This window comes from Entelurus aequoreus, linkage group LG02 (genome assembly GCF_033978785.1).
Source record: "Entelurus aequoreus isolate RoL-2023_Sb linkage group LG02, RoL_Eaeq_v1.1, whole genome shotgun sequence".
NCBI classification, from domain to species: domain Eukaryota; kingdom Metazoa; phylum Chordata; class Actinopteri; order Syngnathiformes; family Syngnathidae; genus Entelurus; species Entelurus aequoreus.
In genome coordinates, this window is record NC_084732.1 from 10101917 (window position 1) to 10117003 (window position 15087).

Below are 15087 nucleotides of genomic sequence, written 5' to 3' on the forward strand. Positions count from 1 at the left end.
TTGGTTGGTATCAACACTTCAGACATCAACAATCAGCATCAACAATTGCATCATCAGAGAAATGGATATTGAAACAGTGTAGGACTGACTTGGTAGGATATATATAGCAAATAGTGGACATAGAGAGAGATCAGAAAGTATAAGAAAAAGTGTCTACATTTGATTGTTTACATTTGATTATTTATAGTCCGAAGAGGTTTTATGTGGAAGGGAGGGTGTTAGTTTAGGGTTGTAGTTGCCTGGAGGTGTTTTTTTAGTGCGGTTTTGAAGGAGGATAAAGATGCCCTTTCTTTTACACCTGTTGGGAGTGCATTCCATATTGATGTGGCATAGAAAGAGAATGAGTTAAGACCTTTGTTAGTTCGGAATCTGGGTTTAACGTGGTTAGTGGAGCTCCCCCTGGTGTTGTGGTAATGGCGGTCATTTACGTTAAGGAAGTAGTTTGACATGTACTTCGGTATCAGGGAGGTGTAGCGGATTTTATAGACTAGGCTCAGTGCAAGTTGTTTTACTCTGTCCTCCACCTACCTACTTCCTGGCTGCCTACCGGGGTTAACATCAGCAGTGTTTTATTCAGATTACATTGTCAGTGAGAATAGGGAATTACTGTAATTCCACTTCCTTTTTCCGGGTTCTCCAAAGCGCTGTGGGGACCCACTTTAATTTCCTCTGAACTCTCAGGGGTTTAGGGAGCCTCTTTGAAAACTGCTGTTGTATAGGGATCCCTTTGTCAGCACAGGGTGGGAAATCCAATGCAGTCAGAAGCTGAAATCTTCTGTATCTAGGCCACACACACATCAGTAGTTTTCCTTCTGTTACTCTCAAAATCAGCATCAAGCTGCTGCAGCTTCATGGTAAATGATCTAATGGCACATGTGCATACTTTTAGAGTTCGACCCTTTTCCCTGAATTCTTGTACAAGCTCATTATGAATCTTTGAGAAGTTCTCTGCTCATTACACAGTACTGTACAGAATATTAGAGACTTTGTATGACGAGTATGCCAAGTGGCTAGATGCTACTGTATTCACCAAAGAGGAGATTAAATTGCTCAACTTGGGAAGCTAAGCTGATTTATTTTTACATACATTTCAGAATGATTAAGTCAATATTTCAAGGAAGGGAAAGTGGTTTATACAAAATTTGCACTCCTTCATATTTTGGTATTTAAAAGAGCAATTTACCAAGACTGGCTTGACATCCTAAGGCACATTTTTGCGAAGAGATGATTAAATGATGATGATGAATGCTGCATAGTAATAAAAATCCTCACATACAAGTCACATGATTGAGTGAGTATCAGGGAGTGAGAAGCCTATGGAAGTATAATTGTCTCACATCAACTTATATATATCCATATGATATTTATATATATGTATATATTAATAAATATACAAACACAAGTACAAATGTGATATACAAATAAAAAAATAATTTGTATAAATAAACGCGTATTTTTAAATATATTTTTTGAGATTTGAAAATATATACCGGTACAAATAAAATGTATAAATATACAAATGTGACATACAAATAAATCAAGAATTGGTATGAATAAAAGTGTATTTGTAAATATATTTTTGAGATTTAAATATAAATATGATCGATTTTGTATTTGTATTTGTATTGAATTTGCATATGTGGATCGCTTTTTTGCTTTTGTGTCGATGAGACATTTCTACCACGAACCAGATGCACAAATAAATGTGACCTACACACTTCCCTGAATATCCAGCAGAGGGCACTGCAGCCAGAGTGGTCTCGGTCACAGACATGGTCAGACACTGGCGAGCCAATCAGAGGCACACTAGGGAGGGTCATATTACGTCATGACTTTTGGTATGATTTGACACACATTGCACTGATAAGAGATCAGTATCTACATCGGATAAGGTCATTAAACGGCATTGATACAATAAAATAACCAGCTAGCACGGTCTTTCAGATTAACTGGATAAATTAGCATTAGCTAATACAACGCTAACGTTAGCTAGCACAGGCCCGTTGTGCGTTCTCTCTGTAAAGACGTGGATTGTTTTTGTGCAGAGAACTTCGGGCATTTTGCATTTATTTGTGCATCTGGTTTGTGGTAGAAATGTCTCATCGACACAAAAGCAAAAAAGCGATCCACATATGCAAATTCAATACAAATACAAATACAAAATCAAGCATATTTATATTCAAATCTCAAAAATATATTTACAAAAACACGTTTATTTATACAAATTCTTGATTTATTTGTATGTCACATTTTTATATTTATACATTTTATTTGTATATATTTTCAAATCTCAAAAATATATTTACAAATACGCGTTTATTTATACACATTATTAATTTATTTGTATATCACATTTGTATTTGTATTTGTTTATTTAATAATATATGAATATATGATTTAATATCATATTGATATCTATAAGTTGATGTGAGACAATTCTACTTCCATAGAAGCCGTCTAAGCAAACAAATGCAGAAGAATCTACTGGGTGACACATGTCTAAAAAAAGCCCCTTCTGTGAAGTGAATCTTCCACATCACTTCAGGTCCGCTGTGTAAATGCTTGCTGCTGTGCTCGCTCACCTTGGCACACGGGCTGTGTTCCACTCCAGGTGCCGTTGTGGAGGCATGTCCTCTCAGCAGAGCCAATCAGATTGTATCCCGCCTCGCAGCTAAAACGCAGCAGGCTTTTGGTTTTAAACTCCTCTCCTCCTAAACGGCCTCCATGGGGAGGGACCCCCGTGTCCCCGCACAACCCTGGACTCGAACCTTTAGTGAGAAAAAGATAGTTCGTGTTAATGTACCGAGCATTCCAACAGCGTGGAGAGGTGCACACTGCAAACACATACCACACACTAACACACACACTAGTGTTGTAACGATACTAATATTTTGGTACCAGTACCGGTACTAAAATGATTTCGATACTTTTCTAAATAAAGGGGACAACAAAAAAATTGCATTATTGGCTTTATTTTAACTTAAAATCTTAGGGTACATTAAACATATGTTTCGTATTGCAGTTAAGTACATAGTGAACATACAAGACAACTTGTCTTTTAATAGTAAGTAAACAAACACAGGCTCCTAATTAGTCTGCTGACATATGCAGTAACATATTGTGTCATTTATCATTCTATTATTTTGTCAACATTATTAAGGACAAGTGGTAGAACATTAATAATTAATCTACTTGTTCATTTACTGTTAATATTTGCTTACTTTCTCTTTTAACATGTTCTGTCGACAAATCTGTTAAAATGTAAAAATCACTTCTTCTTCTGTTGTTTGATACTTTACATTAGTTTGGGATGATACCACAAATTTGGGTATCAATTCGATACCAAGTCGTTACAGGATCCTACATTGGTCATATTCAAAGTCCTCATGTGTCCAGGGACATATTTCCTGAGTTTATAAACATTATATACATTTTTTAAAAACGAAAGAAGATGTTGAGATGCCAAAAAATGTCGGTGTAATCATAATAGTATAAACTAGATACATGTCTGTACTTGATATCATTACAGTAGATGTTAGGTGTGGATCCACCAATGGCGTCTGTTTACATTTTGATGCCAGTGAGCTATGGTGTGTAGTAAAGCATGTTTAGCTATTCCTCGTCCTGCAGGGATGATACTTGTAAGAAACGTACTTTATTTGTCGCCATGGAGACCAGGATTAGTGATTTAGAAGTAGCTAAAACACTGTCGACAGCGGATGGACGTTAGCCGCTAACTTGCTAGCCATGTCTTAAAGCATGTCTTCCTGAGGGCGTTTCAGTGTTAAAGCTTCATCTTTATCGTTAGTTTTTAAGCCAAAATGCGTCCGTTCTTCCGTTTCTGTCTACACACTATGTCTGCTCGTAAGCACTCCTTGATTGTGCGCTACCGAACATGCTCCTCTGCTCGTAAACCAGCAATGTCACGACGTGACTACGACGCGGGCGGTGCGGGACCGGTACGTTTCAGAGGCGGTAGCTTACCGAAAAGTATTCATTAGTATCGCGGTACTATACTAATATCGGTATACCGTACAACCCTAACACACACACACACACACACACACACACACACACACACACACACACACACACACACACACACACACACACACACACACACACACACACACACACACACACACACACACACACACACACACAACGTGAGGTTTAATTGACACAATTTACATGTTTTCACCCCTAAGTGACACAGTTTTAGAAATTTAAAATGTCATTTAAATATGCAGATACAATGTCTCAGTAAAGGTAGACATATATCATGGATTTGGATTAGTTGAAAAAAAAATGTATGGCATACTGGTATGAAAGTTTTATTGTAGCAATGTTATTTGCAAAAACATATCTCTATCCGTGCGTCTGGATTCCAATTCACCTGTCTGTGAACTAGTGTGTGTGTCTGTATCTCAATGTGTGTGTGTGTGTGTGTGTGTGTGTGTGTGTGTAATCAGAGTCATGTGTGCGTGTTTTAAGTTGCCTGTCTGTATTATGATTTGTCTGTGGGTAAAAAAACAAAAATATGTCTGCCCGTATTTCCTCGTTCGGCCGTCTTTACTCGTGACATGTTGCTACGTTTCTGCCGCTAAAGAGTTGTGTGTCCATATTCAGATGTGTGTATTTGTAAAGCAATCTGTGTCTAAGACTTGTGTGTGCGTAAAATGTGTCTGTAATCAGATTTGTGTGAAGCAGGAACCCTGATTGGCTGTATTTTTACATATGACATTTGCGACACTTACGCAGCGATGCAATCTTCTAAAAAGACTTGACTCTGTAACTTCACCTTGCCTTTCCTTATACTCACCACCATTTGGCACCCTGGCATCAACTTCCACTTGTGGTAGTGTTGAAGCCAAGAAGAATTATAATGGACTTTCCATCCCATTATGTACAGTCGTGGTGAAATGTTTACATACACTTGTAAAGAACATAATGTCATGGCTGTCTTGAGTTTCCAATAATTTCTACAACTCTTATTTTTTTGTGATAGAGTGATTGGAGCACATACTTGTTTGTCACAAAAAACATTCATGAAGTTTGGTTGTTTTATGAATTTATTATGGGTCTACTGAAAATGTGACCAAATCTGCTGGGTCAAAAGTATACATACAGCAATGTTAATATTTGATTACATTTCCCTTGGCAAGTTTCACTGCAATAAGGCACTTTTGGTAGCCATCCACAAGCTTCTGGCAAGCTTCTGGTGGAGTTTTTGACCACTACTTTTGAAAAAATTGGTGCAGTTCAGCTAAATGTGTTGGTTTTCTGACATGGACTTGTTTCTTCAGCATTGTCCACACTTTTAAGTCAGGAATTTGGGAAGGCCATTCTAAAACCTTAATTCTAGCCTAATTTAGCCATTCCTTTACCACTTTTGACGTGTGTTTGTGGTCATTGTCCTGTTGGAACACCCAACTGCGCCCAAGACCCAACCTCCGGGCTGATGATTTTAGCTTGTCCTGAAGAATTTGGAGGTAATCCTCCTTTTTCATTGTCCCATTTACTATCTGTAAAGCACCAGTTCCATTGGCAGCAAAACAGGCCCAGAGCATAATACTACCACCACCATGCTTGACCAGAAGCTTGCCAGAAGCTTGTGGATGGCTACTAAAAGTGCCTTATTGCAGTGAAACTTGCCAAGGGAAATGTAATCAAATATTAACGTTGCTGTATGTATACTTTTGACACAGCAGATTTGGTCACATTTTCAGTAGAACCATAATACATTCATAAAAGAACTAAACTTCATGAATGTTTTTGTGACCAACAAGTATGTGCTCCAATCACTCTATCACAAAAAAATAAGAGTTATAGAAATTATTGGAAACTCAAGACAGCCATGACATTATGTTTTTTACAAGTGTATGAAAACTTTTGACCACGACTGTAAATCAAAAGTTAATGTTTCAGCAGCAGTTGTAAGAAGTGTTTTGTACTCAAATAAGCTATCAGTAAGGGTATGACATATAGCAGCACAAATGATCATGTTTACACTGTTGGGGGGTGGGGCTCCCTTAGTGATAGGGTGACTGTCAGACTCACGGTTTCCCCGTGTGAGGTGCCCTAAACACTTTACCAGGAATGGCGTCCGGGGACCAAATGCATGAACCACCATATCTGGCCCCTCTCAATGAGGAGAAGCAGTGGCTGGAAACACGATCATTTTGGCCACTTTTATGTCATAACATTACTGATAATTTATTTGAGTATAAAATACTTCTGACATCTAAAGCTAAAACATAAACTTTGATTTACATAAAGTGATGGAAAATCCATTATAGTTGTTTTTGGCTTCAACACCATCAAGATTGTGAGTGGATGCCAGGGTGCCAACTAGTGGTGAGTTTAGAGAAATGCAAGGTGAAGTTACAGAGACAAGTCTTTTTCAACTTTGAATCGCTGAACGGACACACAACACTTACATGGCAAACGTTTCGCAAATGTTGGGTGTAAAAATACAGCTAATCAGGCTTCCAGCCATATACAAATCTGATTAAAGACACATTTTTTTTACACACACACACACACACACACACAAGTCATAGACGCAGCTTGCCTTACACATACACACATCTGAATACAAAGACAGAACTCTTCAACGGCAGAAACGTCGCAAAAAAGGTAATACAAAGACAATCGAGGAAATACGGCAAACAGATTTTTTGTTTTGTTTTACCCAGATAAATCCTAATACGGACAGGCAACTCTGATTACACACACACACATTGAGATACAGACAAACACATTTGTTTACAGACACGTGAATTGGATTACAGACTTAATATAGAAGACTTAATGTCACGGCCCAGGCGCATCCCAATGCACACTCATCTGTGCGCTCTGATGAGCGCACCTCCAAGAGCGAACCTGCGTGTGCCACTCCTGCAGAGACTGCGCCGGTGCACAGCTGCAATCAATTACCGGCAATCAGCACACCTGAAGCTGATCATCAGACCCGCCTTCAAAAGCCTGCACAACCTGCTATCCCGCGCCAGAACGTAGTCATCTGTTCCCGTACAGTAAGCCTACACGTCAAGCTCTATGCGCACTCTTTGCTCTCTGTGTTTTTCACCCCCGTCGTTTTTATCGTCTCGTGTCCTCCCTTGTCGTCCTCCCTGCAGCCTGCCTTCGTTCCACGTTACGAGCTGTGTGTCTCGTCTTCCCGCATTCCTTTTGCTTCCCTGGCTGCCTCTTGGATCTCGACCTCCCGCTTGGACACGGACCTTCGACGCCTCTCTATCGCCCCAACTTCCTGCCTGCTCACGGACCTCCGAGCTTGTCTTGTGCCCCCTGGACTTCCTCACCTCTCGCGCAACACTCCTGGTAACACTCACTAATTCCCACATATAGTCGCACACTATACATATTTGGATGAGTTCACACTCCATTCCTCTTGTTGATTGAAATTATTATTTTGTATTTATAAATAGTATATATTCTTATATACAAAATAAAACATAGAGCTAAACTACGCCCCTGCTGTCTGTGCCGTCTCCTCCTCCTGTACACATAACACTTAATATGGAAGCGCTAAAAACTACAACATGGATGACGGGGAAAAGACGCAGTCAAAGTGGAGGCAGTAAATAACACCACCCAAAAAATGGCGCATCCTGAAGAGACGTTCAAAAAGCGGCTTGAAAACATCTGTAAAACATCATCTATGCCAAATTTTCACCAAAAAGTAACCATTACATATTACGTAGACCACACAAGTGTTCTAAATGTAGAAAAACAATCTTAATATGACCCCTATGAGGTTTTTAGGCTGCAGTCAGTACGAGTAAGGGCCTTAATCGCTCCAAAATTGGCCCCTTGTCTTCACATACAATCCGGTTTAGCGCTGGCAAAACTTGTTATTAACCTATTACTCTTAGAAATTAAAACACCCTGTCATTGAATGGAGACAAGTCAAACAAGCTCCAGACGGAAAACGGTCGCACATGCTGAAGCTTGTCCCTTTAAATTGCCTACAAGCTCATTGGTTGGCTTTCTGGGGCTGCCTTCTTGCAAACGTGGCAAGCACTGACAGCACTCTTGCAGCAGCTGACCAATCAGCGGTCAGATGCAAGATTAGGGTGAGTTGGCCTCCATATGGCAATGTAAATCACAAATACATGAGACAAATATAAAATTCAAAGCGCAACAGCATAAGTTTCAGTATTTTGTGCCAGCGGACATGGTTCGATAACCACCCAGGCCATACAAAGTCAAGTTATTTATTTCGCTCAGTAAATGTGTTATTTTGTACAAAAAAAAAAAATTGAACAATTTGTTTCTCATTCATGTTACTCCAAAACATTCAACTAATTCTTTCAAACCATGCCCCTGTAAGCAAGACAGTTGTGTCCCCACACTTTTGAACCCCAAATTTCATCCCTGTGTATATGGATGTATGCATACAGGTATATATTTTTGATGTTCCGTATGTCCTAAAATATCAGAAAAATTAAGTTTAAAACATATACTTTTTTCCTCTTCCTGTTGTTTTATACTGTACTTACTATACAATCTGGTTACAATACACCAGCACAACATGCAAATACTGTATGTACAGGTCTTAAGAATGTTTTCAGGAGCACACTAACTTGATTCCTTCAATAGCCTGTGTTTTTTTTACCGCTCAAACATTTATAAATGAGACAAACTTTAGGGGAAAATAATACAAATAAATAAATAAATACAGCACAATGAACAAAATACTACAGTGATTACAGTCAACAGAAAATCCACTGAATAAAACATTTTCAATCAAGCAACAACAAATGAAGATAAATATGCAGATGAGTTTTACTGTTTTTGCACTTACTGTAACAGGCATTATGTGGTTTTGTCTACATAGTAGTTCTTGAATATTAATAGTACAATTGAACCATAGACATGGCTGGGTATTTACAGTGTACAATTTATTGCTCATCCAGTATCACTGGCAAGAAAGGTGTCATTCTAAATGGTTTTAGTAATTTTATGCGACTTAGACACTTAAACATAAGCTATCTTTTGGAAAGAAAATGCATCTGTGAGGCCATCTTTGGTTGCAGAGAAGCACACTAACTACAGGCTGTACATACAGTGAGAGTCCCACGCAAACCAGCATAACTTTGCATTTAGGCTAGGCTAAAATTGTTCTAGCAGTGAAAGCGCTGAGCGTGTCACAACTTTAGGAGCTTAAATTCCACCGGTAGGGATTTGTGAGTTTAAAAGCTCCCACCGCGTCGCTGTGCATCTCAATGAGGTTATCCAGCTGCAGGATGGATTCTGCCCTGCTGAGCCTTCTGGTCCGGGGCCAACCGAGCGAGCTTATTGCGTTCCGGCTGTTGAGACAGTTGACGCTGGCTTTGGAAATGATCAGTTGTAGTGTTATGAGGTGTGCATAATAGCTGTACTTGACAACATAAGTTTCCTACCTACTTCTCAACCTTTCTATTCTTTACACAGGTAGACCACAACTCTTATTCACTTGCATTGCAGTTAAGTAATATTGTTTGGATTTGGAGTTATTGGTGTTGTTTAATACAACCTATGCATTTCATTTGTTGAATACTTACAAGGTATCTTTTTGGGTTTCTTCAAGAAAGAAGGAATGCATTTGTAAAAATGAAAAATAAAATGTCTGATAAGTAATTCTGAGAAATTACCCTTGAGTTTTAAGCAGCATAGGATACATTGTGTCTATTGTTGTTGGTAATCAATCTGGTAAAGCGATCATGGTTTTGAATTTGTGAAAAGACATCCATCCATCCATCCATTTTCTACCCCTTGTCCCTTTCAGGGTCACGGGGTGTGCTGTAGCCTATCTCAACTGCATTCACGTGGTAGGCCCTTTCAAAAATATTTCTGATCTCATCTTTTTGGTATGCAACTGGTGAGCAACAAGCCAAATTATAGAAAATACAATGATCAAGAGCAAATACAGTACATACTGCAAATGTATAATTCCTGACAGTATTACTGTAAGTGTATTGTTTCACAATTGTTTTTCTAAATTGTATTTGTTTTGTTTTATTACACATGTTGCTATTCCATTGTTTTGATTATTTTTAGATTCATGAGCAACTTTTTACAATGTGCTGGTAAACTCATTTTGGACTTTTTTATTTATTTATTTGAGAGATAGAGTCCTCTTTGATGCTTTCATCAGATCCGATGATATGCACCATATTTCCTTTTTCGCATGTATTTGAATGGCTGTGCTGATGGGAGAAGCTGTGACCCAGTAAGGTTAGGGCTTTTTGAAACAACCTGCTTTGCACACAAAAAAGTATGTCTTAATGTTTGCTAAAGTTTGTATTTTTGGAATTAAGTAAATACAAAAACTTGAAAATGTGCAACGCCGAGCGCTTTTACCTGTGCAGTAAGGCGGTGCCCTGCTCCATGTGCCGTCTTCTTGACAGTGGCGTGTAGCATTGCCCACCAGCACCCCTCCTGGCAGACAGGAGTATTGCAGCACTGAGCCATACGTCCAGCTGCGTGTCCCAGACAAGACCACACTTGGGGGCAAACCAGGGTCTCCACAAGAAATAGCTGGAGAAACAGTTAGAGGTTTGAAGGAGGTTAAGGGAGTGCTAATGTAGTCGGGAATGTGTCCAAGTATAGATCGCTTCTACTTCTGCATTAAGTGCTACAGCTAGGTCACTGCTGTAGGAAGGAAGAGGAAGTGATATGTTGTGTATGGTAAAAATGTATTTATAAAAGTCCATTGATAACTTTATAGACACAATGTAAAGTCTGAGTTTATATCCTAAAATCACAAGGCCAAATGAAATCTCAGGACACAGCACCACACATATTGATAATAATTTTACTAATGATTTTGATAATACCACAAGTGGTCTGCTAATATCTGACATCAGTAATCATCTGCCAGTTTTCACAATTTCAAGATGGAAACTACAAGAAGAGGAACATTGATGACGGAAAGACATTCTGAAGAATATGTACAGAACAAAGTATGACAGCTTTCAAGAATGACCTAAGATATCAAAGTTGGGACATGTATACAGTGAAAATGATGTAGACGATGCATATAACATTTTTTTTTAATACTTCACAATGCTTTATGGCGAACACTGTCCATTGAAACAACATAGTAAGAAGCAAAAGAAAAACAATTAACTTTGGATGACAAAAGGACTGAAAAATGCTTGCAACAAGAAAATACATCATATAGAACATTTAATAACAAAGATCTACAGAAGCAGAAAACAAGTACAAAACATATAAGAACAAGCTAACTGGCATACTAAGAACATTCAGGCAAGAACATTACATTCAATTATTGGACCGGAACAAAAAACAATATGAGAGCAACATGGAGCATCCTAAATAGCATGATTAAAAATGGTGCTAAGAATGATTACCCTGTGTACATCTGAGACGGAAATGTAAAAAATGACAATCTAAATTAAGTAGTTGAAAGCTTCAATAAGTACTTTGTGAACATTGGACCAAATCTGGAGGAAAAGCTTCCAGATTCAAGTTCAGTTAAGGACTTAATTGACACTATAGACATAAATCTCAACTCGATGTTCGTCGAAAGTGTGACAACTGACTGTAACTGAATTGATATGGAAATTATTTTAAAAAAAGATTATTGAAGAGATTTTAAAATATAGCAGCAACCTATCATTTTAACGAGCAAATTCCCAGTCAAAATGAAAATAGCAAAAATCGTACAGATTTATCAATTATAATAAATTAATGAACAAATTAGAACGGTATAGCATCAGAGGGTTGGTCTTGAACTGGATAAGAAGCTACTTAACCAACAGGAAGCAATATGTGAAGATAGGCGAACAGACTTCTACAGAGCTAAACATATCTTGTGGCATATCTCAGGGATCAATACTGAGACCAAAATTGTTCAATCTTTATACAAACGACATTTGTAAAGTTACAAATGACTTAAAGTTAATATTATTTGCATATGACACGACTGCGTTTTGTTCAGGAGAGAACACACATAAGATAATACAAATAAAAACAAAATAAATTAACAAAATAAAAAGATGGTTTATCAAAAAAAGACTATCTTTGAATCTCAGTAAAACTAAAATAAAGTTTTTATTTAACAGCAGAATGGAAGGTCAAACACAAATATAAAGGTTAAAGAGGAACTGCACGTTTTTTGGAATGTTGTCTATAAATCAATACCCTTATGTGAGACAAGCACACATACAGTATGTTTATCTTTTTTTTATGCATTCTCACTAGAAAATAAATGTGAGCAAGTCAGCTTAAAATGGAGCCTCTGGGAGTCGCTCTATTCTGCCTATAAAGCGCTTAAAAAACATCCAAACACTTCCATCAACGTTTTATATACATGATGCAAGTATATATGTAATGTAGTAACAAGCACATTCATGATAACATTTAATATTTATGTATTTTGCTCATTTTGAGCATATGACGGCACATTCATTTCACAAAGCATCACAACATTCGTTTTTTTCTTTAGCATCACTGACAGCCATGAGAGCCAACAAACATTATAAAACAAACGCTTACTGTACAATGTCTGCTCTCACTGGGATGCCGACTGTTAAGATGTTTATATATTCCTGTTTAAATGAATAATGACTCATAATCTTCATGAAGGGTTGAAAAAGAAAAGGGTGGGTGTAAAGCAGTGTCTTTCGTGTGCCTTTCTTGCCATTTCCAGGTCTAAGTTCGCTGTCAGAATGTACCAACTTCTCAGTTCATGTCCACACCGTTTTACTATCAAGGTGAGAGACATGATTTTTTATGTAGAACAGTGTTTCTTAACCATTGTTGGGCCACAAGAGCCCCTTAGACGGCTGCCAAAAATATCTGTTTCTCAGCTGTTGGCCGTATGGACCGCACAGCACTCAGTTGTAATACATATTTCCACCACATGTGGCGGTAATGACAATATTCATTTAATTGTTTTCATTTATTTATTTATTTCAGGCAATGACATAAAAAAGTACAAAGTTGACAACATATACTAATATAAATTAATATAGTGCAAATTAATATATTGCAAAAGGTAATGTATAGTATGTAATGCATGATTGTCCAGTTTTGCCTGAAAGGGAGTGGGAAGAAGATAATTTATTCAATCCCACCCCCAGATCTCCATTCAGTGATTATTCACATGAGTTCACTGTTATTTTTTTCAAGGATTATAATACAGATGTTGTATCATAGTGGCATTACCACAGGTAAAAATAATTATTACACTGTAACAATAATTTGTATCAATAATGAATATACCAACAATGGTAATAGACAAAATGCCAACAATGGTAATAGACGACATAGTGGTAAGGAAACATTGAGCACATGTTAACACTTTGAGACAGAGTACAACAGCAGGTCAAATTAAAGACCCTCATCTCTATATTTGAACCAGACCCCATGTTTGTATAATAGTTTAAATCGATTAATAGTTTGGCATTGCTTGTGTTGTGAGTCCAGTTTGTTCCATAGTTTTACTCCGCATACAGACACACAAAAACGTTTACGAGTGGTTTGAGCTTTCGGCAATAAGAAATATCCAAAGCCTCTCAAGTTATGAGCCTGCACTCGTCTTATAAAAAAACGTTGTAGATTAGGCGGCAATGAATTGTTAAATGCTTTATATAAGATTATTATTATTATTATTATTTTTTTTTATGTCCTGCCCAGCTTCTCAGGCAAATCATATAGCAGATGTAGATGCCCATATCGGCTGTTCAGATTTACTTTACAAAAGAGAAGTGTAGGATACTTCTCTTGTTGCCTTATTTGTATTTTGACTTTATTAAATGTATTTATATTATCATTTGGTGCAGCCGGGCCGGAGCAGGAGGGAATAGAAAGAGAAAAAAAGGAAGACAATGTGGGGACAAGAGGGGGATTAGACAGATAGACAAAAACAACAACAGCAAACACAACAACAACAACAACAACAGAGCAACATCAGCAAATACGACATGTAAAAATATGATGGTAAAAGTAATAGCAAATAAGCAGTTAGCGAAAATAAAAAAATAATACAGAAATGATAATGAGCATTATTATATAAGATTATTAATGTATTATATTTAACAAGGTCATCAAATTTGAGCAACTTTGATTGCATAATATTAAACAGAAGAAGTCAGGAGCTAAAGTCATATACGTTTCTTATGCACAACAATTATGAATACAATGGTAAAACTAATATTCACAGTTTATTAATTTAGTTTATTTTAGCACAACATAATTGTATATACATTTTTTGTCAGTTATTTATGAGTCTCCTTTTATGCAGTATATTTGGTTGGTACTCATTTTTCTTATCAGCCTAACCTAGGCCTAAGGTTTATGTGTTAAATAATAATTAACTAATAATAAATTAACAAATTGTTTCATATAATTTGACAAGGTTGTAAACTGTAGGTTAGATTTAATTATTGAATATGATTAGTAAGATTGTCAATATTCGTAGTGGAAAAGTTGGGCCCTAAGGTCAAAAAGATTAAGAACCACTGATCTAGAATAAACTTTCACGAGGTCCAAGGTGAACAAGCAGCTCACCAGCTCATAATGTCAATATAAAAGTATAAGGAAGTTTGCTATCCAAGCTCTCTTTGATCAATGCGCCGCTTAATGTAGGTCGCTTATAATAACAATATTGCTCTGTGCTATGCGGGCTCTGTACCGAGGATGTCGTTGTGGCTTGTACAGCCCTTTGAGACACTTGTGATTTAGGGCTATATAAATAAACATTGATTGATTGAATATTGCTAATACTTGGCAAATATCCAGGCCACAAAATGCAAATGGAGTATTGTTGGCACTTTTTGGATGGTTGGGAGTTGGGAGAGTGGCCGTGCCAGCAACCTGAGGGTTCCTGGTTCAATCCCCACCTTCTATCAACCTCGTCACGTCCGTTGTGTCCTTGAGCAAGACACTTCACCCTTGCTCCTGATGGGTCGTGGTTAGGGCCTTGCATGGCAGCTCCCGCCATCAATGTGTGAATGTGTGTGTGAATGGGTGAATGTGGAAATAGTGTCAATGCGCTTTGAGTACCTTGAAGGTAGAAAAGCGCTATACAAGTATAACCCTTGTTTTTCCATTTAT

General features: G+C 37.6%; 1 protein-coding gene across 1 annotated transcript in view; it reads right to left on the bottom strand.

The window, feature by feature from the left end:
• The window catches only part of LOC133630056 (CUB and sushi domain-containing protein 1-like), a 426532-nt gene that overhangs the window by 71013 nt on the left and 340432 nt on the right, over positions 1–15087 (bottom strand). The window contains exons 51-52 of the mRNA XM_062021303.1: positions 10366–10542; positions 2583–2768 (exon numbers count right to left, since the gene is read on the bottom strand). Of these exons, the coding sequence (XP_061877287.1) occupies positions 2583–2768; positions 10366–10542 (363 nt within the window). The remainder of the gene's footprint in view (positions 1–2582; positions 2769–10365; positions 10543–15087) is intronic.